The sequence below is a fragment of the Dermacentor albipictus genome, chromosome 1 (genome assembly GCF_038994185.2).
Source record: "Dermacentor albipictus isolate Rhodes 1998 colony chromosome 1, USDA_Dalb.pri_finalv2, whole genome shotgun sequence".
In the NCBI taxonomy this organism is placed as follows: Eukaryota; Metazoa; Arthropoda; class Arachnida; order Ixodida; family Ixodidae; genus Dermacentor; species Dermacentor albipictus.
This window is the reverse complement of record NC_091821.1, coordinates 230,345,207-230,366,981: the sequence shown is the minus strand read 5'-3', so window position 1 is coordinate 230,366,981 and position 21,775 is coordinate 230,345,207. Positions and strand designations below refer to the sequence as shown.

The 21,775-nt window shown below is 41.1% G+C and overlaps 1 protein-coding gene and 1 long non-coding RNA gene across 3 annotated transcripts in view; one reads left to right on the top strand and one right to left on the bottom strand.

Moving 5' to 3' along the window:
- The window catches only part of LOC139054279 (uncharacterized), a 49,082-nt gene extending 34,835 nt beyond the window's left edge, over positions 1 to 14,247 (top strand). Inside the window, exons 2-3 of the long non-coding RNA XR_011511100.1 lie at positions 3,078 to 3,334; positions 14,012 to 14,247. This is a non-coding gene — a long non-coding RNA (uncharacterized lncRNA). The remainder of the gene's footprint in view (positions 1 to 3,077; positions 3,335 to 14,011) is intronic.
- The window catches only part of Als2 (Amyotrophic lateral sclerosis 2), a 100,480-nt gene that overhangs the window by 30,738 nt on the left and 47,967 nt on the right, over positions 1 to 21,775 (bottom strand). For both annotated transcript variants that reach the window (XM_070531025.1, XM_070531026.1), the window contains 7 exons: positions 21,534 to 21,662; positions 13,640 to 13,701; positions 12,993 to 13,059; positions 11,912 to 12,123; positions 8,559 to 8,717; positions 7,895 to 8,058; positions 687 to 796 (listed from right to left, as the gene is read on the bottom strand). In XM_070531025.1, coding sequence (XP_070387126.1) covers positions 687 to 796; positions 7,895 to 8,058; positions 8,559 to 8,717; positions 11,912 to 12,123; positions 12,993 to 13,059; positions 13,640 to 13,701; positions 21,534 to 21,662 — 903 coding nt within the window. The remainder of the gene's footprint in view (positions 1 to 686; positions 797 to 7,894; positions 8,059 to 8,558; positions 8,718 to 11,911; positions 12,124 to 12,992; positions 13,060 to 13,639; positions 13,702 to 21,533; positions 21,663 to 21,775) is intronic.

Below are 21,775 nucleotides of genomic sequence, written 5' to 3'. Positions count from 1 at the left end.
CTACATAATTATTTTTTAAATAACTGCTAAAATGTGATTCAGAAATGTTCTGTAAGTGCCAGTTAAGAGAATTTTTGCTGAAAACAAACAAGTTATCTCATTACTAAAACATGTAAATATCAGAATAAACCTGACAAACGAATGCAAAGAATCTGGTTAGAAGTGTAACATTCTTAACACCAAAATTTCACTCTTTGCCTCTGTCTACATGTACATGTAAATTGTACACATATATATGCACAGTTTTAAATGCAATTGTGGTTATTCATATCACTTGATGAGTCTAGCCTACGGAGTGAACTAAAAGAATAAATGAGAATTCTGTACACTACAAAGGGCTGGTGTAAGGATTACTGTTGCAGGAGCCAGATTTGAATTGCCGAACCCTAGCTTCCAAGTAGGATGTTTAGACAACGAAGGCACAAGGTCCTAAACAATGGTATAATAGCCTAAGGCAAGAAGGGGCCTATGTGAAAAGGGCAGCACATTCAAAAGCATGTGAGACACATGGTACACTTCATCTCCATGCCAACAAATCCCCACCTTGTCAGATATAAATTGATCTATTAGTAGAAAACTGCACCAGGAATTGAAAAAATCATTCCTGATGCAGTTTTCATGCAAGCATGCATGCCCCCCCCCCCCCCCCCTCTTACACACACATGCTACAGACAGAGGGGACTTACACTGAGATTGTTGTTCACAAAGTTGCCCTCATAATAGATGTCATCGAGGGTAACCATGATTCCGTTGCCATGGCGACAATCATCCTGCCACATGCCCATGTATTTTTCACCTGCAGAAAGTCATCTCAGTATAGCATAATGATAAAGGACCTTTTGCAAAGCAGTGGTTTGAAACAACGCTTGGTAAAACATTATGCATTTAACTGGTGCCTCTTACTTACTCCCCAACAACATTTTGTACACAACTGCTCTGTGTTCACAACAGCATTGTCCCTTCCTCCCTCACACTCCCCACAATGCATACTTAGTCTCTGCAGGTCTTTGGGGAGGCAGACACACACACACGTAAGAGCCTTCATGTTATAGCACCCTAACGCTATACAGTTTATAAATGACCATCTGTGAACACCCAAGATTTTCCTATTGAATTAAATATTAATATATTTAGGAAAAGAAATGAAGATTCAAATGTCATATTGAACATTTTTTTGTCTAGTACTCTACTTAAAAAATAGAGGAGAATAAAGGTGCAGGAAGAAAGAGGTTGAAATCCTATGTGCTCTTCAATGTCCATAATGCTACTTGCAAGTTCACTCAAAAGAACATCTCACACATACATAACACTTGTCCACACTTCTGTTACCATTCGTAGTGATAGGCTTTGTCTACTACACACCATATAATAAAAGTGTATAAGCTTAAAGTGTATAAGCTTAGACCAAATATAGAGTTATAGTGACTGTACACTCAAAGTTATTATATATAAACAGCACTGTAAAACGTTAGACTGATTGCACACTAATGTAATACTGAAAATAATAGCCCACATTGCAACCACCAACACCACATACCAAATCAACTTAGTAGCATAAACAATTTGAGCTCGATCAACAAAACAAAACTTCCCATAAATCCATGGTAATAAATAGGCATCCTTAAAATGAAGCAGCCTTGATTAGGTCAGTGCAAGTTATCCTGCACAAAAATTGCAGCACATTTTTGTTCAATTACCGCTCCCTATGTTCAGCAACAATTTCTCCAGCAGCAGGTAAAAATCTTCCACATGTAATGGAGATATCATAAAAAGTGAAGTACATCTTACAAGTTTTGTTTAACAGTGGGCAGCTGTAGCAGTCAGAAGATGGCTGTCACATCCATGACATACTCTAATATGACTACAACAGAATATTCATCAGACAAACCAAATATAAAATCCCTGAATTTAATATTTTGATAATTAAAAGCATCAAATCTTCAATTGAAATTTTGAATACTTGCACATCCATACGCATAACACAATTAGAAGACTAAAAATATAAACTTTGTTACCCTGGAATCCAAACTTAGTTTGCACAGAAACAAGCTGGCGATGGCATAACAGAGATATACAGTGCAAATGGTCAGTCTTTGCATGTCATATACCACACAATGAATGCAGTGCTACATGCATTCTAATGGGAAGTATGCTGATGTAATTCCTACTTCAGTCAAGAATTTTTCTTACAGCACCCCCCCCCCCCTCTATATATTATGAACCCATTGCAGTCATGAACTATTTTTTACGTTTTGAATACCACAGAGAAGGAGCACTTGTGTGAACACGCATGTGGTGATCTATTTAAGATTTTTTTTTTAATTTCTGAAGCTCTTGTACAGTGGTACAGCCTCCAGCCAGCATCATGTTGGGGATAACCACCGAAACCATTTTATATAGGGTCCTCATCATCACTTTCTTTTTTAAGTGTGCTCATTCAAGGACATTTGCTAGTCATCTAAAGGCAGGATGTTTTCTTAGCTTCTTGGAACTAAGATCATTTTCAAGTTGCAATGCGCTATTGAGCTCGAGGTTGCGAGTTTGATCCAAGCCGCGGCGGCCACATTTCGATGGAGGGGAAATACAAAAACGCACGTGTACTTAGATTTGGGTGCATGTTGATGAACCCCAGGTGGCCAAAACTAAATTTCCCTTTAATTAAATTGTCCCCAACCAGGCAGATATCTTCTGAATGTTTACCTTTAATCCACTATTTCATGCCTCATAATTAGATTGTGGTTTGGCATGCAAAACCCCAAGATGTAATCGAATATTTTTTGAGATTCACTAATCAAATGCAAGCTCTTTCTGTAAAAGGTATGGAGAGACAATTTCGCCATCCACACGCTGTTTTGTGCCACGAAAAGTGCATACAAATTTCTTCAAGACCACTAAAAAGCAACGTTTTCATACACAGACACAGCAAAGAAACGCAATTATGATAAAGTTTCGAACAGACGCCGCAACCAATGCAAAGAAAAGGCAGTATGCACAAGCATGCACATGTGTCAGGTACTGTCGGGCAGTGGCAGTTGCGGCAATAGTGCAACGCCTAAACTCTGCGCTTGTACTTTCAGGAACCGTACCATCGACTGTGCCGCCTTCGCTCTGGATTTATCAACTTTTCCAATGCTGATTTCTGGACGCGGCAGGCGAGCTTGTTGGACTGAGCACGTGCTGCAAGTTCATCGACGGTGACAGCTGTGGCTGCGTGGACTACAGCTGCGATCTACCTCCAAGGGCATATAAAGAAGCTTCAGCAGCGTCTCAGATCAGTTGGCAGTGGCAGTTGCGGCAATAGTGCAATACCTAAACTCTGCGCTTGTACTTTCAGGTTGGTTGTTTGCATCTTTGTTTTAGCTGCTTCAACTTTTTTAGTCACAACTGCTGCCATTTTCTTGTCACTTTTATTTTCTTGAATATTTTTTTTGCTTGCCCACACGTTTGGTACGTCATGCCTACGTGTCAAGAGCTTGCCAAAAAAATTGAACAACTGGAACAACATTTCAACAATAGGATGGAATCCCTTATGTTAGAGATGGGCTCTAAGATCAAACTGAAATTGAACGACTTTGGTCTGTCTGAAAATGCCTCGCTTCGCGAAAGCATTGACTACATGAGCAAATTGTTTGATGAGTTCAGAGCCAAGCAGGATGAATTGATACTTCGAACAAGTCCTTATTGGCCCAAAATGAAATGCTTGTGAAACGGGTGGCTGATTTGGAGCAATATTCTAGGCTCAACAACACTGAAGTTAAAGGAATTCCTCCCACAAAGGGGGAGGACTGCCGAGCCATTCTGAAGCGTGTGGGCGACGTCATCAAGTGTCCTGTATCTGAAACTGACATTGAGACAGTTCATCATGTTCCGTCCAAATCATCCGATCAACATTTAATTGCTCGCTTTGTTTCAAGAGACAAGAAAAATGAATTTGCAAAGAGAGCCCGCAAGGCTTGGCTTCGTGTGAGCCACCTTGGGTTTTCTGGCACAAACGACACGGCTGTTTACGTGAACGACCATTTGACAATCAGTAATAAAATGCTGTTTGCCAAAGCACTTGCCCTGAAAGAGGCAAAAAAGTGGCAGTACCTCTGGACTGAAAACAGCCAGATCAAAGCTCGGAAAGCTAGTGATAGCAGGGTGTTCCATATTTCAGCCAAGTCGGATCTGCGCATATTCACGTAAGAGTGCCTATTTTGCTGATTACACGTGCCTGGTCACTTTTTCATCGCTATGTTCCTTACGTATTCTCGTGAACTTCGTTCTTTACTTTGTCACACTAATCCTTCACTGATTCATTTTAACGCACGCAGTCTACGAAAGAATCACGAGGGGATAAATAATTTTCTATCTTCGCTTGATCATGATTTCTCTTTTATTTGTGTTTCCAAAACGTGGCTTTCTAGTGATCATAGTAACATGTATGGGTTTCATTCTTATAGTCCTGAATACTGTCACCGTTCAAACAGTAGGCATGGTGGGGCTGCCATCTTTGTTTCTCCGCGCATCAGTTACTCTCGCCGAAATGATTTAAACTTTCACGTCGATTGCTGCGAAACGGTATGGGTGGAAACTAACAAGCCCTTCAAGGCATGTAGCAGTAAAAGGTTTGTTCTCGGTTGTGTTTATAGGTCACCAGGTTCTAACGTTTCGGATTTCATCTATGCCCTTTATAACGCACTTAACAAACTACTATCAGAAAATAAGAGTGTAATTATTCTGGAAGATATAAACATCAACTTGCTGGATGTTAATTCTAGCTTGTATACAGCCTACACTGACTGCTTCATTGGCTACGGCCTTGAATCCCTCATTACATCACCTACAAGATGCGTTGGGGAGGGTTCTCATTCACTAATTGATCACGTTTTAACAAACCTAGACGTACCCATTTCGGCGGGCGTTGTCAACACTGACCTCACTGATCACTTTCCGGTTTTTGCAATCTTCGAAACACGTTTGGCCAACATTGCCACCTCTTACTTCCCTACAGTACTCGACACAGATAAATTAATTTCTACCATTAGCTCCACTGACTGGTCAGATATGAATTTTATTGAAGACCCTATAGAAGCTCTTAATTTCTTCTGCAATTTATTCACTAAAGCTATCAGAACTTGCTCTCGAACTGTGCGCTGTAAAAATAGATTTAAACGCCCCAATAATCCTTGGATGTCTGATGGTCTGCTGAAGAGTTTGCGCAAAAAAGATAATTTGTATAAGAAGACTAAAAGACAACCATTTAACTGTTCTCTGAGAAATCGGTACAAAATATACTGCAACGTTCTTAACAAGACTCTCAGAGAAGGCAAAAGGCTTTACTATGAAACAGCATTCTTGCACAATAAAAACAACCCTAAAAAACAATGGCAGTTGCTGAATGACTTTTTCAACAATGAGTCGCCTAAGTTTATCTTTAAAATTGTACGCGACCATCTTACTTTTTGTCAGCCTTCTCAGATAGCAAACGCTTTTTCTGATCATTTCGCATTGCCCGAGGGAAACATACTAACAACTTTTCAGCCTAAAATAGAACGCCTGAGCCATTCATTTTTTCTTCATCCTGTCGCGCCGCATGAAGTGCTTTCTATTATAATACATAATCTTCGTAACACAAGTCCAGGATTAGATGGTATTGCAGTGCGCCACCTAAAGCTAGTCGCTGATGCCATATGTGAACCCCTGACCGTAGTAATTAACCTGATCTTTAAATCTGGTGTATTTCCGCCATTGCTAAAGCGTGCAAAGGTTATCCCAGTTTTTAAAAAAGGTAATATAAGAATTAATTTCAAATTACCGTCCTATCTCGATTCTTTCTTCCCTAAGTAAAATAATTGAAAAATTATTTTTGGTGAGATTAAGCAAGTATTTGGAAACATTCCATATAATTAAATCCTGCCAGTTCGGTTTTCGGTCTGGAAGCTCCACCAACTCAGCTCTACTTTGCTTAACTGATTTTATTAAGAATAGTCTTGACAATAATGAATTCGTTGGTTCAGTTTTCTGAGACCTTACTAAGGCATTTGATACTATTAATCACATGATTTTATTTCGTAAACTGGAAGCATATGGAATAACTGGCCCTGCCCTGGCCTTCTTAAAAAGTTATTTGTCTGATAGGGAATTTATGGTTTATGCGTGTGAAACTTTTTCCAGTTCTAAAAAACTTAACCAAGGGGTACCACAAGGCTCAATACTGGGGCCATTGCTTTCTTCTCTTTATATTAATGATATGCCAGACGTCACTGACTTAAGTCATTACATTCTATATGCTGACGATACAACTATATCTATAGCTGATAAGTGTATCTCTTCTCTAGTAATCAAACTAAATAAAACTCTTGACCACCTAATGAATTGGTGTAATGACAACAATCTAGTCATTAATCCATCTAAAACGAAATTTTTAGTATTTCATTCGCACCAAAAATCCCTAATTATTCCTCCTTCGTTAACCTTAGGCAATCATTCTATTACCATTAGCGACTCCATTTCATTTCTAGGGGTTATCCTAGACAGCCATCTGATGTTTCACCTGCACATCAATCACGTGAAGCTGAAGTGCGCTTTTGGTATCCATGCACTAATCAAGGCACGACACTATTTTTCTCCTTCTGCTTTGCTTTCACTCTACTTTGCGTTCATTCATTCACACATTAACTACAGATTAGTCGTTTCGGGTAATACATATCTATGTCATTTGTCTTCAGTTCAGCATATACAAAATCGAGCAATCCGCATCACCCACAGTTCACCGCGCTCTAATGCTATCGGCCTGCTTGAGCAGTACAAAATTTTATGTATAAAAAGATTATTCAACTACAATTTAGCAATAATGTTTTATAAATTGCTTGATTCCCAGCTGACCTTTCAATATATTCAAAGCAGCTCCCTTAGAAATACAAACCCTACTAGGTTCGCTTCTAATTATAATTTTCTGTTACCATCAGTTCGTACTAACTATGGTAAAAAAACATCTACATTCGCTACCATTACACTTTGGAATCGTTTGCCTGCTTTGCTTAAGATACTACCTACATTTCAGCGTTTCAAAGCTTCGCTAAAAGATTTTCTAACCTCTGATAATTTTTCCTAATAAATATCTGTGTTTTCATAGTCAGCTAGCTGATAAGTATCACCCATTCTTTTTTTTTTGCAGTGTTCACATTGCGCCACATTCTTTCACCCTTTTTGTTCGTTCTTTTTATTTTGCTTTTTGCTTTTAACAATTGTATAAATTTAGTCACTCCCGTTGTTATATCTGTTACACTATATAGATTAGAGCATAGTTTGTTTGGTTTTTCTTCTTTTTTTCTTTTCGTTATCATTTGCTTTTCTTGCAACTAATATATTATTATGCTATCCACTGTTATGCTGCCAACTATGTTACAATTCTGTAATACTACCTTTCAAGGAACTATAAGCTATTTCGAAAGGACTCATCATGGGGAAAATCTCAAATTACCATGCAGACAATTTCTCGTACTAAGTGCAGACAATGTTGTTGTACTAAGTGGCTTTGTGGTGCAAAGGGGCCACATTTGTTCTTTTCACTGCATGGCAACTTCAAACTTTCAGCTGCTTTATTTTTTTATTTTTTTTCTCCCACCTTGTATCTGGAACAGCATTCTTAGCTTCTGCGGAGTTTCTTTCAATCAATGGTTCCAGTGCTAATAACCCCGATGTGACAGCATCAAAGCCAATACCACAAATGGTAATTTACAATGTTGGCAGCACAGCGAGAGAGTAAGCAAAAGTTCCTGTTTGCATTTGCACCTGCTGAATGTGACAAAAATGCAGTCTTTCGCCATGATTACGACTAAGTGGTCTACACACAGTGCTCTTGAAAAATATCCTAATCATATAATGACCCTTTAAAGGGACACATACATACCTTCCTTTTCATTGTCAAGTACTCCATAGCCATGGCGCTTGTTCTGCAGCCACTGGCCAATGTATATGCTTGAAGAAGACAGAAACCTGCCTTCCTTGAGGATGCCATGACCATCTCTCAAACCATCTTTAAAGAATCCCTCATAGAGGTTGCCGTTGGGGTACCTGAAAAAAATTCACTACAGACTTGCTTCGCAACCAAAGTAATCTAAAAAAATGGTTCACAGTGGCACACTTCTTGCACTTTCTTCCCTCTTTCCTTCTTTATTATGATTATGCATGAAGGTGTAAAATTATTCCCTCATGTAAAACATTAAGCACTCTGATTCTTCTGTTTTCCATGGCTCCTGTGCCTGTTGGTTCCCACTGTAGTTATTTGAGCTAATGAATCTCATATATATTAACTTATTTAAATAATTATGAAAAACAAATGATTCTGGCTACTAAACATGTCTACAAGGAACAATTACAACATATTATATAATGACAACTCTATCAAAATAACTTAAAGCTTTATTTCCAATACAATACAATAATTTGTACAAAGTAGTCCTTATGGTTTCCATACAAGTGATAGAAAATGAAAGGTGGCACGAAGGTCTTTCATAACAGAGCACTACAGCTGAAGCACTCAAGGCACACCAAAAAACAATAAACAGACGAACCTGGCACTCCCAAGCCCATGAAGCTTTCCATTCTTCCAGGTGCCCCGAAATACTGTGTCCCCTCCATTTCCAGGAACAATGTATTCACCTTCACCATGCTGCAAGTTATTCTTGAACCGGCCCGTGTACTTGCGACCATCAGGCCATGTCAGTTTTCCGCTAAAAGTCAAGCCCACATAACATACTGGATAAGGAAAGTGGGAGCCTTACTTACCTAATACAATACAACAAGAGGTCAATCCAACACGATCTATATATGCTACACAAGAACAATCAACCAACCTTGAGGGCCAACAAAAAATAAATCATGTATTAACAAAAAAGCCACTAATCCTTTTGTAAGTTAAACCTCGACGTAACTAAGTCCGTAAAATCGGCAACTTCCTTCGCTATATTGAAATTTTGTTGTATTGAAATGAGACCGTTTATGCAAATAAGTAGTCACTGATTGATTTTTCTTACATGAAAAGGGGCTGCAGAATTTTCCGAATTATCAGGCAATAATAAAAAAAAAATTGAATGAGAAAACAATTCATTTTCATAAATTTGAGAGTCGGCGACGAATGATACGGTTTCATGCCACATATGTCGACGATATCTTCACATCGGCGATATGAATCAAGTGAAGCCAGCCATGCTTTCGCACGCACTCTGCCCCCGCAGCTGATAGCGTCGCCCGCACTGGGACGACGCTATCAGGGAAAGCGCCGGCAGTGGGGAGGGAATGCTTGTCTGCCTCTCGCTCCAAGAGGTCACCAAAACTCGAGATTATGCAACCTCCAATACTAAACGCGCAGGAAGACAGCTTACATGGTGCTACGCGGTGTAGGCATGGCCACTCTTCGCACACGTGGCAGATCACTTCTAAAGCAGGGTGCGCAGCTGTGTATGCGCTCAGCCGTGCTTACGGCCACGCGCAACTTCTGCTGAGACACGCGCCAGAAAGAGATGCACGCCCAACTAAGCTTCCCCTCTGCCCCCTCGCCCGTGCTTGATCACGTTACCGTAAGCTCCCTCTCCTCCCTCTTTCCCTTTGCTCGAGCGGGAAGGTGTCGCTTGTGAAGCCACCATCTTTCTTGTCTCACCCTCGCACACTTTCACTTGCATCTGTCCAGTGGCACTTGTCCAGTGGGCGAGGCGCGATAGGATCTTATCGTAGTTGGGCTTGATACGGAACATGATGCGGCTCCATTTAGGTGGTCACTTTTGTCGCGCAGTGGTGCGCGATTTGAGAGGTGCATTTGCAAGCAGCCGCTTGTGATTCGGGCATTTGGCCATCTGCATCCGCGGAAGTTTCCATTTATTGTCCCGACATTCCTTCGGGGCGGCAGTGAAATTTCATTATATTTAAATGGCATACAAACACATTTCGTTACATTGAGGTTCTAAATTCATGGTGTTCTCTGGACAACAGGTTATCAAAAGTTAAATACTGTGTTTTATGGAGAATTTTGTTATGTTGAAGTTTGTTATATCGAAGTTTAACTGTATTATGATTGAGGACTATAATAAAGCCATGTGTGCCGTAACTGTCTTGATGCATGCCCAGCTGTTGTGTTTTCAACTGATTATATTGACCTCGTGTTATACCAGCTTAAGTAGCAAAGAATCCTTGCGTCTTGCTTAAAATCATATCCTCATCACTCGCCCTTATTTTTCATGGTCCCATAAAAAACTTACCAAAGGTGTTCTACAGTGATTGTAATGAAACTACACAGCCACTCCAAGCATTAAAAAGAATATAGAAAAAAGAAGCCTTAACATTACAATCCTAACACAAGGAAATTAAATCAAGAAGTTTTAACAAGATACTGTTCTTGCAGAACTCTGCATTTCTTCAGTGGACGAAATATACTTTTAGCAGAGAAACTAAAAGCCAAACTGCTTTTATTTGATTTCACACCAAAACCATGTCCCCAATGACATCACTGTGATCTGATGCATTTCACAATATTTTCACATAATTGGGCTTCTAAAGTCCACAGAAGTTTCTGCGTTCATTTTGGTGCTCACCAAGGCCCCTTTTAACTGAGGAAAGCAGCTCATTTTTATTCATGACCATGCACAACAATGAAATGCAAATAGCAAAGATATTGAAAAGTTTAGACCTTAGACTTCGGTTATGAGCACACGCCTACAATGGATACCGAGAGAATAACAGTAATTTAATTAACTGGCAGTAATTTGTTTCACAGCTATATTTGCTAGGAAAGCATTTTAACAATAACGAAAGATGCCTCCTCAAAATCAATGCAGCTTGCTTTATTCTTGGGACTCCACAAAATGTTAAGTTTGGGGTTATGGTCACACACTGTAATACAAGTAGCACCACTAGCAAGCACTAAGAACGAGTCGAGTATAGCAAACCAGTATGTCTTTATATCTAAAGTCTGCAACCGCTACAAACTTATGCCTGCACTTATTTCAGAGACTAAAAATTTGTGCATAGATAATGCTTAATGTTTTGTCAAAAAAAAAAAAAAGAAAGAGATAATTGTAAAAGCTACCTGAAGTTTTTAGCATGCATAGAAGACTTCAAACATTTTGCAATCAGCAAAATGTGCCTCCTGTGTCTATTAGATGAGCCTCGGCAGCTAATTTGTCAATATAATGCTTTTTTTCAATGATGGTCACATTATGGAAAAGAAGAAAGGAGGTTTCATTTGGAATTCACAAGTACTACATAGATATGAACAACTTCCAAGGTCTCATATGCTTGTGTACATAAAGGGCTCAAGGTAATGCCGTACTTCCATGAATTCATACCAAATAATGCTCCTCCAAGTTCTTACATTGGACTAAAATGGCAAATCATGGAAAGAAACTTCAACCAAGAGCTCGTTTTTCAATCTTAAATTAATATCAACCAATAAGCTTCCATCGATAATCATGTACTCTCAGCTCTCACAGCCTAAACCATTTAATGATTCAATCTAGAACCAACATGAACTACCATAGTTTTTTTTTTTCAACAATAGAACGTTAGAATGCTCTCCTTGCAAATGTTTGTTGATTGTCATTGACTCATTTTTTGTCTGCACATATGTGGTGGTCTCACTCCTGCAATAGCCCTAGCAGGGTTGCTGTATGTGAAACTAACTAAATAACAAACTCACTAACTAATAAATAAATAAATAAATAAATAAATAAGCTTGTCACATAAGGTAGAGACAAGTCAGAGTGGTTCGTATGTTTTCTTCACCACATGGTAAACAACACAAAAGCGAGAGATGTGCATGGCCACAAGATCTAGCTCTTTAGTTACGTACCTTCACACAACATACAGATGGTGTTATAAAAGCATAAAAATAAAGTGGTTTGATTGGATACTTCTACACAAAAAGGACACTCACGACCCATGCAACTGTCCCTTGAGCCAGGAACCCTTGTAAGTGGCATCCTTGTAGGCAGGCAACTTGGTGAAGACATAGCTAGCATGGCGGATCATAGGAGGAGTGAGTCTCTTGTCCACGTGGCCACTCTTCAAGCTCTGAACAGGGTTATCTTGTCTGTCACTATTCAGCAAGTTTCGAATTGCTTGGTTTAGGCAGCAGACCCATTCCGTCTGCAAAAGTGTTCATGTCCCACTAAATAGTGGCTAAGCTATTGCAGCACAAATATGAGGTCCGTACTGTGATGCACCACACTTCAAAACAAAGATGCTGTATTAATGTGAATTTACAAATGAAAAAAAAAAAAAACCCGAGGTTTTACATGACAAAACCATGATATGATTATAAGGCACGCCGTAGTGGAGTAATTTTGACCACGTGGGTTTTTTTAACATGCACCTAAACGTACATGAGTGTTTTTGCATTCTGCCCCAATGGAAATGCAGCTGCCCCGGCCGGGATTGAACCCACGACCTCAAGCTCAGCAGCACAACATCATAGCCACTAGTTACTGTGGCGGGTTTAGAAATCAGAGACTGGAGAATTAAAGAATCGTGCTCAGAATTAGTGAATACTTGAACTCAGTAACATACCTCCTTTTGTTCTGGAATGTAATTCTATTGGAATAATATTAATATTAGAAGTGGGGAACATTACTAAGGGTAAGCGGGTGCTTGCCTACTCAAGTAGGCAGGCATGTGATACCCTTAAAAGCACAAGAGCATGCTACGATTTAAATATTGAAAGGAGTTATAGAGAACAATTTATAGTTATCAAAAGTACACAAGTTCCACAAGGACGAGCTAAACTCAAGAGCAGTTGAACATGCTAGCTAAGAAACACAGAACGAAGAAAAGTTGACAAATTTGCATAAAGTGCGTTATGTTACGTAGAGATAGATTTTGAATGTTTGAAGAAATAACATCACATGCAATACAACTAAAGGATATTATCATCACTTGTGCTAATTAATGTGAGAAATCTAAAGGACTGCTAATTAGTTTACACTCTAGACAAAAAATTCAGAACTCTGAAAACTTGCCTTTTCAGAAGGTGCAGGGCAACTGAAGGCAAGTGTTTCTTCAGGTGTAGTGATTGCAAAAACAGTCCTGATAAAAAGAGTAGATAGAATTAAGACCTTATTGTCACTCATGCAAATAGAAAACAGAAACAGCCCTGGATCCAAAGATCTCAACATTGAGCTTCACATATACAGCATGCTCTATTCCAATGTGTAGGCTCACAATTTAAAAAAATAAACAAATAACATGTGATGTCCAGCAAGAGTGAAACTAGCACACTGTTGTCAAAACTATTTTAGAAACACCTCTCATATGCAACCCTATCTTTCATGAAGCATGTGCATAATCTGACAGTGCTGTACTTATGATTTGTTGCTTACAGTATTGCACCATTGTTAAACATATTTTAATTATAAATAAAGAACAAGCACTTTAGAGTTGTTCGGTTAAAAAATGTATAAAATAGAAGAAAAGGGGTTCTCATATTCATTTTTGTATAAAGCCAGCCTACATCATGTAAATTAAAATACATTGCATAGCCCTTACATGACACAAAATTTGGCTTTATAATAAAAGAAAGCAAATGAACAAAAAACAATTTTGCAGTTACCCCCAAAGCTGTTCCAACAACCTGACACACTCTTGATTTCACAGTGCCGGAACTTACTCAGATTTTGTGTCTGCTTCCACCCAGGCCAGTTCTAAGCTGTAGTTTTGAAAGCCGCCAAACTGAAGCAAAATGAAAAAGAAAAATAAAGGGGAAAAAAAGAAATATCAACTAGCTGTATACTATACAGGTAATGATAGAACATATACTTTGTAACCAACCACCTTAGTTAAATGCATACGACAAATCAGCATCATCAGAACCAAGGCAAGTGCACATTTTAAAGGGCCCCTCACCAGGTCTGGCCATTTTGAGCTGGCAAGTGCAATGCATACAATGTGTGCTTACGATCATGTCTGCTAAGTATTATATCCCTACATGTGGCAGAAAGAGCTTGAATTTCAAATCAACTACCATTTGCCCTTCTCACAGGTGCTGCGCTCCCAGCAGGAGCGTCGACATCAATCACACAAGTTTGCCTACGTAGTACATGGCAGTGCCGCAACGTCCTTCACAGTGACATGCGACTTCAAGAATGATTCAAGGCAACATGAGTTGTTTAATCTGTTGCTTTAATAGACCAATTAATGTTTAGAGAAATAATAAAACATACAAACCGAATGACCACGTGTTTTTGTTTTACTTTGTACTGTATCAAGATATACATACTTCCATTTCACCTGCTTGTTCCCACAAGTGTGCACAGAGAATGATACTATGCCATTTTCCACCATGTTCCAGTGCTGTGATCATGCACTTTCATCCTCTCATATCTGCCTCAGTGCTCATGAGAGGATGTCTGCCTCAGTGTCTGCCTCAGTATTTATGGCACTGACTTATACTGCTAATGGTGTTCTCGTGTAGAGCGCGCAAAATTGTTTGCTGCATGAAACAAGACAAACGCAACAGCTTGTGCGGGATACCGCCAACGGAAGTGTACCACTCGGCAATAACACGACACAGAGAAAAAAAAAGAAGGCAGGACCCATGACATATTTGTCACAAGATCCTCCGGCTCCGGTATGGGAGAATGCAGCGAAGGAATTTCGCTTGCAGAGGCTAGATGGTAAAAGTAGAGAGAGTGTCTATGTTGGCAATGAGGCTCGCCTCCTGAAATCATAGGTTCACGGCTTTCAAATATTTATATCTCTGGTATTTATTAATTAATTTGAACAATTCTTGTGGCAGAACACTCCTCAGAGGGCACGCAACTACTTCCAGTGTATAACCCAAATTTTCTGTGTGGCCTGGTGAGGAAGCCGTTTAGGACTTACTTCAAATCAACCTTTGGAAAATTATGAAACATAGAGTAAGTTCAACAAAAGAGATAACTGCACAAGGAATAATTTGCTTTAACTTGGACAAACTATAGTGGACAAACTATATCATATCTTGCATTTTCAGCCTTCTAAGCCAAACTGCTCATAAAGCTGGCACTGCATCATCCCAGACAGTTAGCCTGGCACAACAGCCTCTTGGTTAAACTCCCTGCCTTTCCTTCATCTCTCTCTCTCTTGAGCATTTACTGCCGCATTATTTGTACCATGTAGGCTACCCATTGTCTACAAAACTTGCATATTCAATGAATGAATCACTAGAGAACGACACACATCAACCAGCATGCCACAAAATGTGCACGCATGCAGATATGAGAAAGGTTACATTATAAAAGGGTCACAGCAGCCTACCTAGGTCACAAGATGATGAGAACTGCAGTTTCTGTGCAGTTATGTGCAAATTAAAAACAAGGGTGATGGATTTTTTTTTACTAAACAAAAGCACATTGATAGTTTCAGCATTTCTTTTTGTTTTTAGATTTGTTCAACAATTTGGCATTCATATAGTTCTGTCATTATTTCGTGGCACAGTGAAATCCAAATTTTAAGAATTTTACTCTATAAAATGTCCTAATGTTGGCACTTTGATATCAGCTCACTGTGCTTGTATACTTTTCCACAGTGTTTTCAAAGGACTATTCTCATTATTCAATGTAAAAAATAAAAAAAATGTCTGGTTTCACTATAAGTAGTTTTGACCATAGAATGCTTGTCATTGCTATAAGTCATGCTCCTCTTCCACTACCACCTCAAGAAATTTATGAGGAGAACCACATATCAAATGTATGCCCAAAGCAATTTTGCATTATATGTTTTTTATTAGCATTTGTCACATTTTACAGCTGCAGCGGCAGGCAGACATAGACAAATACCCCCTCCCCCAACACTTTCAGCCTCAGGCATGCTCTGTTTGCTTATCTCAGTCCCCACCAATCGTTAGCCTTTGGGCGTCACTGCCAAACATACAGCAGCAAAAACACATCCCAGGTGGTCACGGCTGTACATATATGGTGGTCATCAAACATTCGAAAAAAATTCGCCTTTTCGAAACGAAGCCTGGCCCATCATTCTTCCAGAGGCGCTGAAACCTTCCGTGACTTCAACAAATTTTTTACTGTACTTCCAACACTCAGCTTACATCAAAGCTGACTTTTTGCTTCGCTTTATGGTGGCTGCCACTGCAGTAGTTGGGGAGCATATTTCCACTTCGCCTAGCTTACTGCTGCATACTCTCACCTATGCTTGTGCACTTTATATTTGGCATTTTCATGCATGTCGTTTTAGTTAAGGGCATCAAGAAAATTTATTTCTATCTCCTTTCTTATCACTCAAAGCACCACCGTGAGATACTCACCAGCATGGCTCTCCCACAGGTGTGCAATTACTGTGTTTACAGGCGGGTGCTCGGAAACTGCAGGAGAAACTGCTGCATGTGCATCTCTTTTAGTGAGGCATGAGAGTACTGATAGAACCTCATCTAGCGATCTAACATTTCATTACTGCAAGTATCTCACTTGCTTCGTTTTTATGATGGGTGCGCACGACCGCACTTTTTTGCAGGTGCTCACCTGTTAACCCAAACACTTGTGGCTCAATCAGTTGAACACCAGTCTTTGGATTCATGCATTCTTTGGAAAAATCCCACCTTGGTATTATAGTGGCACTATTATTAGCCACAACCATGGAGAATGAGGAAGATAAAGACAGCTTCACGCAGAGAACAACAGCTAGCTGGCGGCCAAGGACAAGCGATACACCAGGCCACTGATGCTCCTGCAATAAATGTGGTCACGATCGCCTTTACTGGAAACCTCGACATATTGGTGACCAGAACGTGGACCACCATGGCAACTGCACCTCACGCTCCCAATGAAGACAACTTGTGGATGGCGGTGCCACCTCTTCCGTCTTTCTACAAGAGCAACCCAGCAGTCTAATTTCTCCAGCTGGAGGCCCACGTCATCCTTCGCTGGGTCTGCTCACAGCAAGGCAAGTACCACCTGGCTATCAAGTTCCTCTCTATCCATCTGCATAAATAACTGCTGGACCCTGTCACCATCCATATAATGAGCTCGAAACATATCTTGTCACCAGATATGGCTGGCCCGTCAAGCCAGGAGAGACACCGTCGCCAACAACACTGGACTTCCAGTTATGCATGACCTTGCATGGAACTAAGACCTCTGTATTGCAAACACATAGGACCATCCCAAAGCATTGCCGTCGAAGTGATGGTTTTTCTGTTCCATCCCCATCACGCGCACAGTCCGACCCACCGCTTCACTAGTTCAAGCATAGCGACATCGAGGGCTCGTATGTCAGGCTAGAGGCAGCCATAGCTCAGAACCTCATCACCATACAGCACTTCCAAGTTTGAGGTTCTGCAGTATTCACTCCTGCTTGATGTAGCCATCAACCTGCCCTTCTCGTTGCCTGTACAATGATATGAAGGCACAAGTCCTGGCCCACTTAGATGTCCAGCGTACGGTCTCGTGCCTGCCACCCATGCCATCAACTGCCTCACCTACACTCCGGCCTAGACTTCTCCACATTCCCCAATTGCCGTGCTTCTGCTGACACCTCCACATAATGACCAAGACGCGCTGCCATCCCACCACAACATGCATAAATATGCTGCCTTGGCCCCGGTATCAGCTACTCTTTTTGACTCAGAGGCTGTTGTGCCCACCGTCCATGTCCAAAATTATGACACCATACCTACGCCCCTGCACACAGAAATACACAACACTTCCCCGTGTGTGACGTCAGAGGTGTTGATCACTCCTTCCGACAACACCACAGACAGTAACTTGATGTTCATCACATCTGACCGACCCCCTGACTGACCCATCAGCCTCTACTACAGCTTTGAAGCACCCTCCCGATGCAACCGTGGACGAAACCAAGCATCTAATGAGTACGAGTGACCACTATGTGATGGCTACGCCGGTGACTATGCTAAACCACATGTGCTACTACCCGTTCTTATCACCAATGGTGCTCCACTGCCCATCCCATGAATCTCGTCATTATATTAATCCAAAACAATGCATCTTCAACAGCCTCGTTGTGTGTGATGCCAGCACACCTCTGACAATGGTAAAAGTGGCATGAGGAAAGCCTATTGCGTGTTATCTCTTCAAACAGGTGCACTATGTGTCCCCACACAGTACTTTCAAATTTACACCTGTATGCCGTCAGTTTCGTAGCTCATCTCAACTACCACCCAAGACCATGCTGTAAAGGGTTCCCTTATGTAGGACACCAGGGCACCCCACCACATGGTCTGAAAATGCTACAACAGCACCTCTTGTTGCCTCCCAGCGCCTGTGCTACCTCCCAGCTTCATCCTACTGCTTCTGAATCACAACGCTGCAAGCCTTGCCCGGTGTGCAGCAGCCAGTGTCAACCATGTGAACCTCTGGTTGTACGCAGGAGTCAGTTTCCATAGGGCAGCATTCCCTACCACAAAGCCAGTGCAAAGGTGTCCTTATTGGTGTCGACACAGCCATCAAAAGCTCAACGACAAACACTGGCTAAGATAAGCAGCTAGTGGAGACATCTTTCAAATGACCAGCACTCTGCCCTTAAACTCCAGTATTCCTCTCGTACTTTGACTGATGCTGAACAGCAAGCCTCTTCCTCGTGAGAGAATCCAAGACTTCCCAGCTTGACTCTCTCTTCAATCGCCCTAAACTTTGCGGATATAATGTGAAAACTATTTTCGTGCTTTTGTGCATTATGTGAATACTTTATACAGCAAACATTGTACATACAGTAAAACCTTGTTAAACCGTACCCACTTAAACATTAGTTTTGTTTTAAAAGTAGTAAAGTCAAATCGCCGACTCAGTGGCCATTGAAAATAATGTTTTGCATCCGCATAAACCGTACCAGCTTATTGCGTACATATCGGTTAACACGTAGTGTTTTCACTTTTCGTCGCACAATCACAGCAGCGCATCGTCTCCATCGAACAGCCCGGCAGAACAACAAGCCTCAGAAATCAGAGCGGCCTCCAAGCACCTAGTGCGTTTGCATGTGAAGCCACATCAACATCATTTCAGCGCCGTGCTAGAGAGCGTTGTGGCATCGTGCAAAGAAGGACTTGCATAATGCCGAAGCTCGGATAAAAAAGACGCAGAGTGCTCAGCATAGAAGAAAAAATAGACATCGTTCGTGCTATCGAACGTGATACGAAGAAGTCGGCGCTGGCACACGAGGAGGATCTACTGTTGTCTACGGTGTGTGGCATTTAGAATGCGAAGTTGCTCGGCAGCGCTGCTGTGACCACGAAGAGATGTCGGCTACAAAATTCGACTTTTCGCCATTGTTGCCTCTGTTGTTGCCAAAGTGTTGACCAGTGACAGTGACGACGACGACATGGAAAGCGACAGCACGGACGATTCAGGCCCGACAGTGGCAGAAGCTGCGCGTAACCTCTGCCTCATGAATGCAATCGCCATGATGAGAACAGCACCCTGCAATGAAAAAGGTGCCCCGCGACTTCTGCAGCGCTACTGCCTGCATGCACGGAAAACATGCAATGTCAATGAGAAGTTTGCCATGCGAGTGCTTGGCAAGAAGAGGGGGCTGGCTGAAAAGCTGTCTCGCAGCTTCAGTAATACCAGTGAACACTTTTGATCACGATCAAGCCCGATCCGGATCGGAATTCTCGACTGCGATTGGCTGCCTCACGCATCTTGCGCAAATGAGCCAATTATGACTGAGCCGACGACAGGCCACTGTTGTCGCTGCTAGGCCACCACGGCATCAAACGAAAATAACACTTTTGTTGTGTGAAGTGAATAAATACTGCTTGCTTTTTCCCCCTTTTCATCACACTGACTCCGAGTTCCATTTTGGACAGGTAAGTGGGTGATATCATGCTATTTCGGTTAAGCAGTACTGCCGTTTAGTAAGTACTTTTTCCGACGTCCAGCCAACTACGATTTAACGAGGTTTCACTGTACCCTTACATTTTCTCCTATCTGTGACACCACTGTAAATACTTTTGAATAATGCGCTGTGCGCTAGGCGGAGGGCACCTGCAGCGGTGCTACTATTGTCGGCAACCAAGGAGGATGAAGAGAATGGAGACACCCTTGCACAGAGAACAACAACTAGCCTGTGACCCAAGACAAGAGGCACACCTGGTCACTTCGCTGCTGATGCTTCCTTAAAATGACACTAAAGGAAAATATTAAGTCAAGCTAGATTGAAAGATTAGGCTTCTGTAATAACGAATTCATTATTCGTAACAAAAACAGAGCTTTCATGCGCAAGAAAATGACGAAAATAGAAAATCGAAGTGGCGCCATCTGTTGTTCACTATGATACCTCTCCTGTGTGATGCCAGCAATTCTGATTCATAAAGAGCAGCTGCTATGTCCCACATCCCACCAATGCAAGCAGCATCGCTTTTCTCTGTTTGCAAACACCCTACCCGCTCTGGGTGTGAAGGCTGAAGTGAACGTATCCATCCTGATCCCAAGCAGAGCCCCAGAGTGATTCACAAAAACAGAACACCTGCAGCCGTCAAGCAGTACGCTTTGTATATAGAGCAAGAGTTTACAAATGATATAACAGTGGCATAGGGGGAGGTCACATGGATATGATGCCAAATCAGCTTTGACGCCAGCAATTTAAACGGAAGAACCGCAGCGGGAACCTCAGCAACTATTTATAATGCAACAATGTGCTATATTGGCCCACAGAAAATGATGATAGACTTCTAGACAAATACTCTGTCTTTCTACCTCAACTTAGAGGAACCCTGAAACAATTTTGACGATTTTGTACTAACATACTGAGTCATTAGCATAGGTTCTTCTGATCATTAAATTATACATTTAATCTCTCCACATAAGGCATGTAATTTGCTATCTTTTAAAAATGAGCATCACTACTGATCGCAGTGGCGCCGCTTCCGTAAGTTTTCAGCCACCCCGTCACCATCTATGGCGTGGGCGAGCTATTCGAATGGCTACTCATAATGCGTTATCAATAATTATTCCAACTTTTTTTGTGAACAAATGTTATTTGTAATAGTAGGAATGGTTAATTTGTTTCTATTAAAGACAGTAACAGAAAGAGAATACACAATGACTATTTATCACTACGTTTAAGCACTTCCAGCACACAGCAAGTGTTGTCTGCTTGTATTACAATGTGCTCCGTGACAATGTGCAACTCTCATGGGACACTGTATGTAACCTATAATTATACATGTGTGCACCTGCCATCCCTTGTCACAGTACAAGCACCAATATGCTTAATGAGTGTACTGGTAGGCTGTTCTGAGCTGTTTTAGAGCTGTTTCCGAGCTGTTTTAGATGTGCCTGTGGAGACTTAAGACCTTGGAGGCAGTAAAAGGCATACATTTATATTTTCGGACATTTTTGCAGGCCCTAGAGAGTCCGAAAAACATGTTGACTGTATTTTCTTTAGTGCCCCTTTAATAAATGTGGCTGCGATTACCTTCACTAGTGCGACCGCCAGAGTATGAACACTTTTTATTGAATACCTATCTGCCGCCTATCTATGCTTTTAAACACAAATGCTAGCCACTGAGAAACTTGTCGTACTATAACAGCTATTACCATTACAACACTTACATGTGAGTGAACAAACTTGTCATGAAACAACACAAAATGATGTGTTGCAAAGCGGCCAGCTGAGACAAGCTGCAACGGGTACGATTTACTGTCACGCAACATTCGGCATTCTGGCACCCTGTATATGTCCTGAAAGAGAAGAAAGGAATGTTGGAAGAAGAAAGTGCTTTCTGTAATGCTCTTTTATGCCACATTCACACTTGAGCATTCGGTGTCTACACCAAGTGGAAATCTGCAACTGA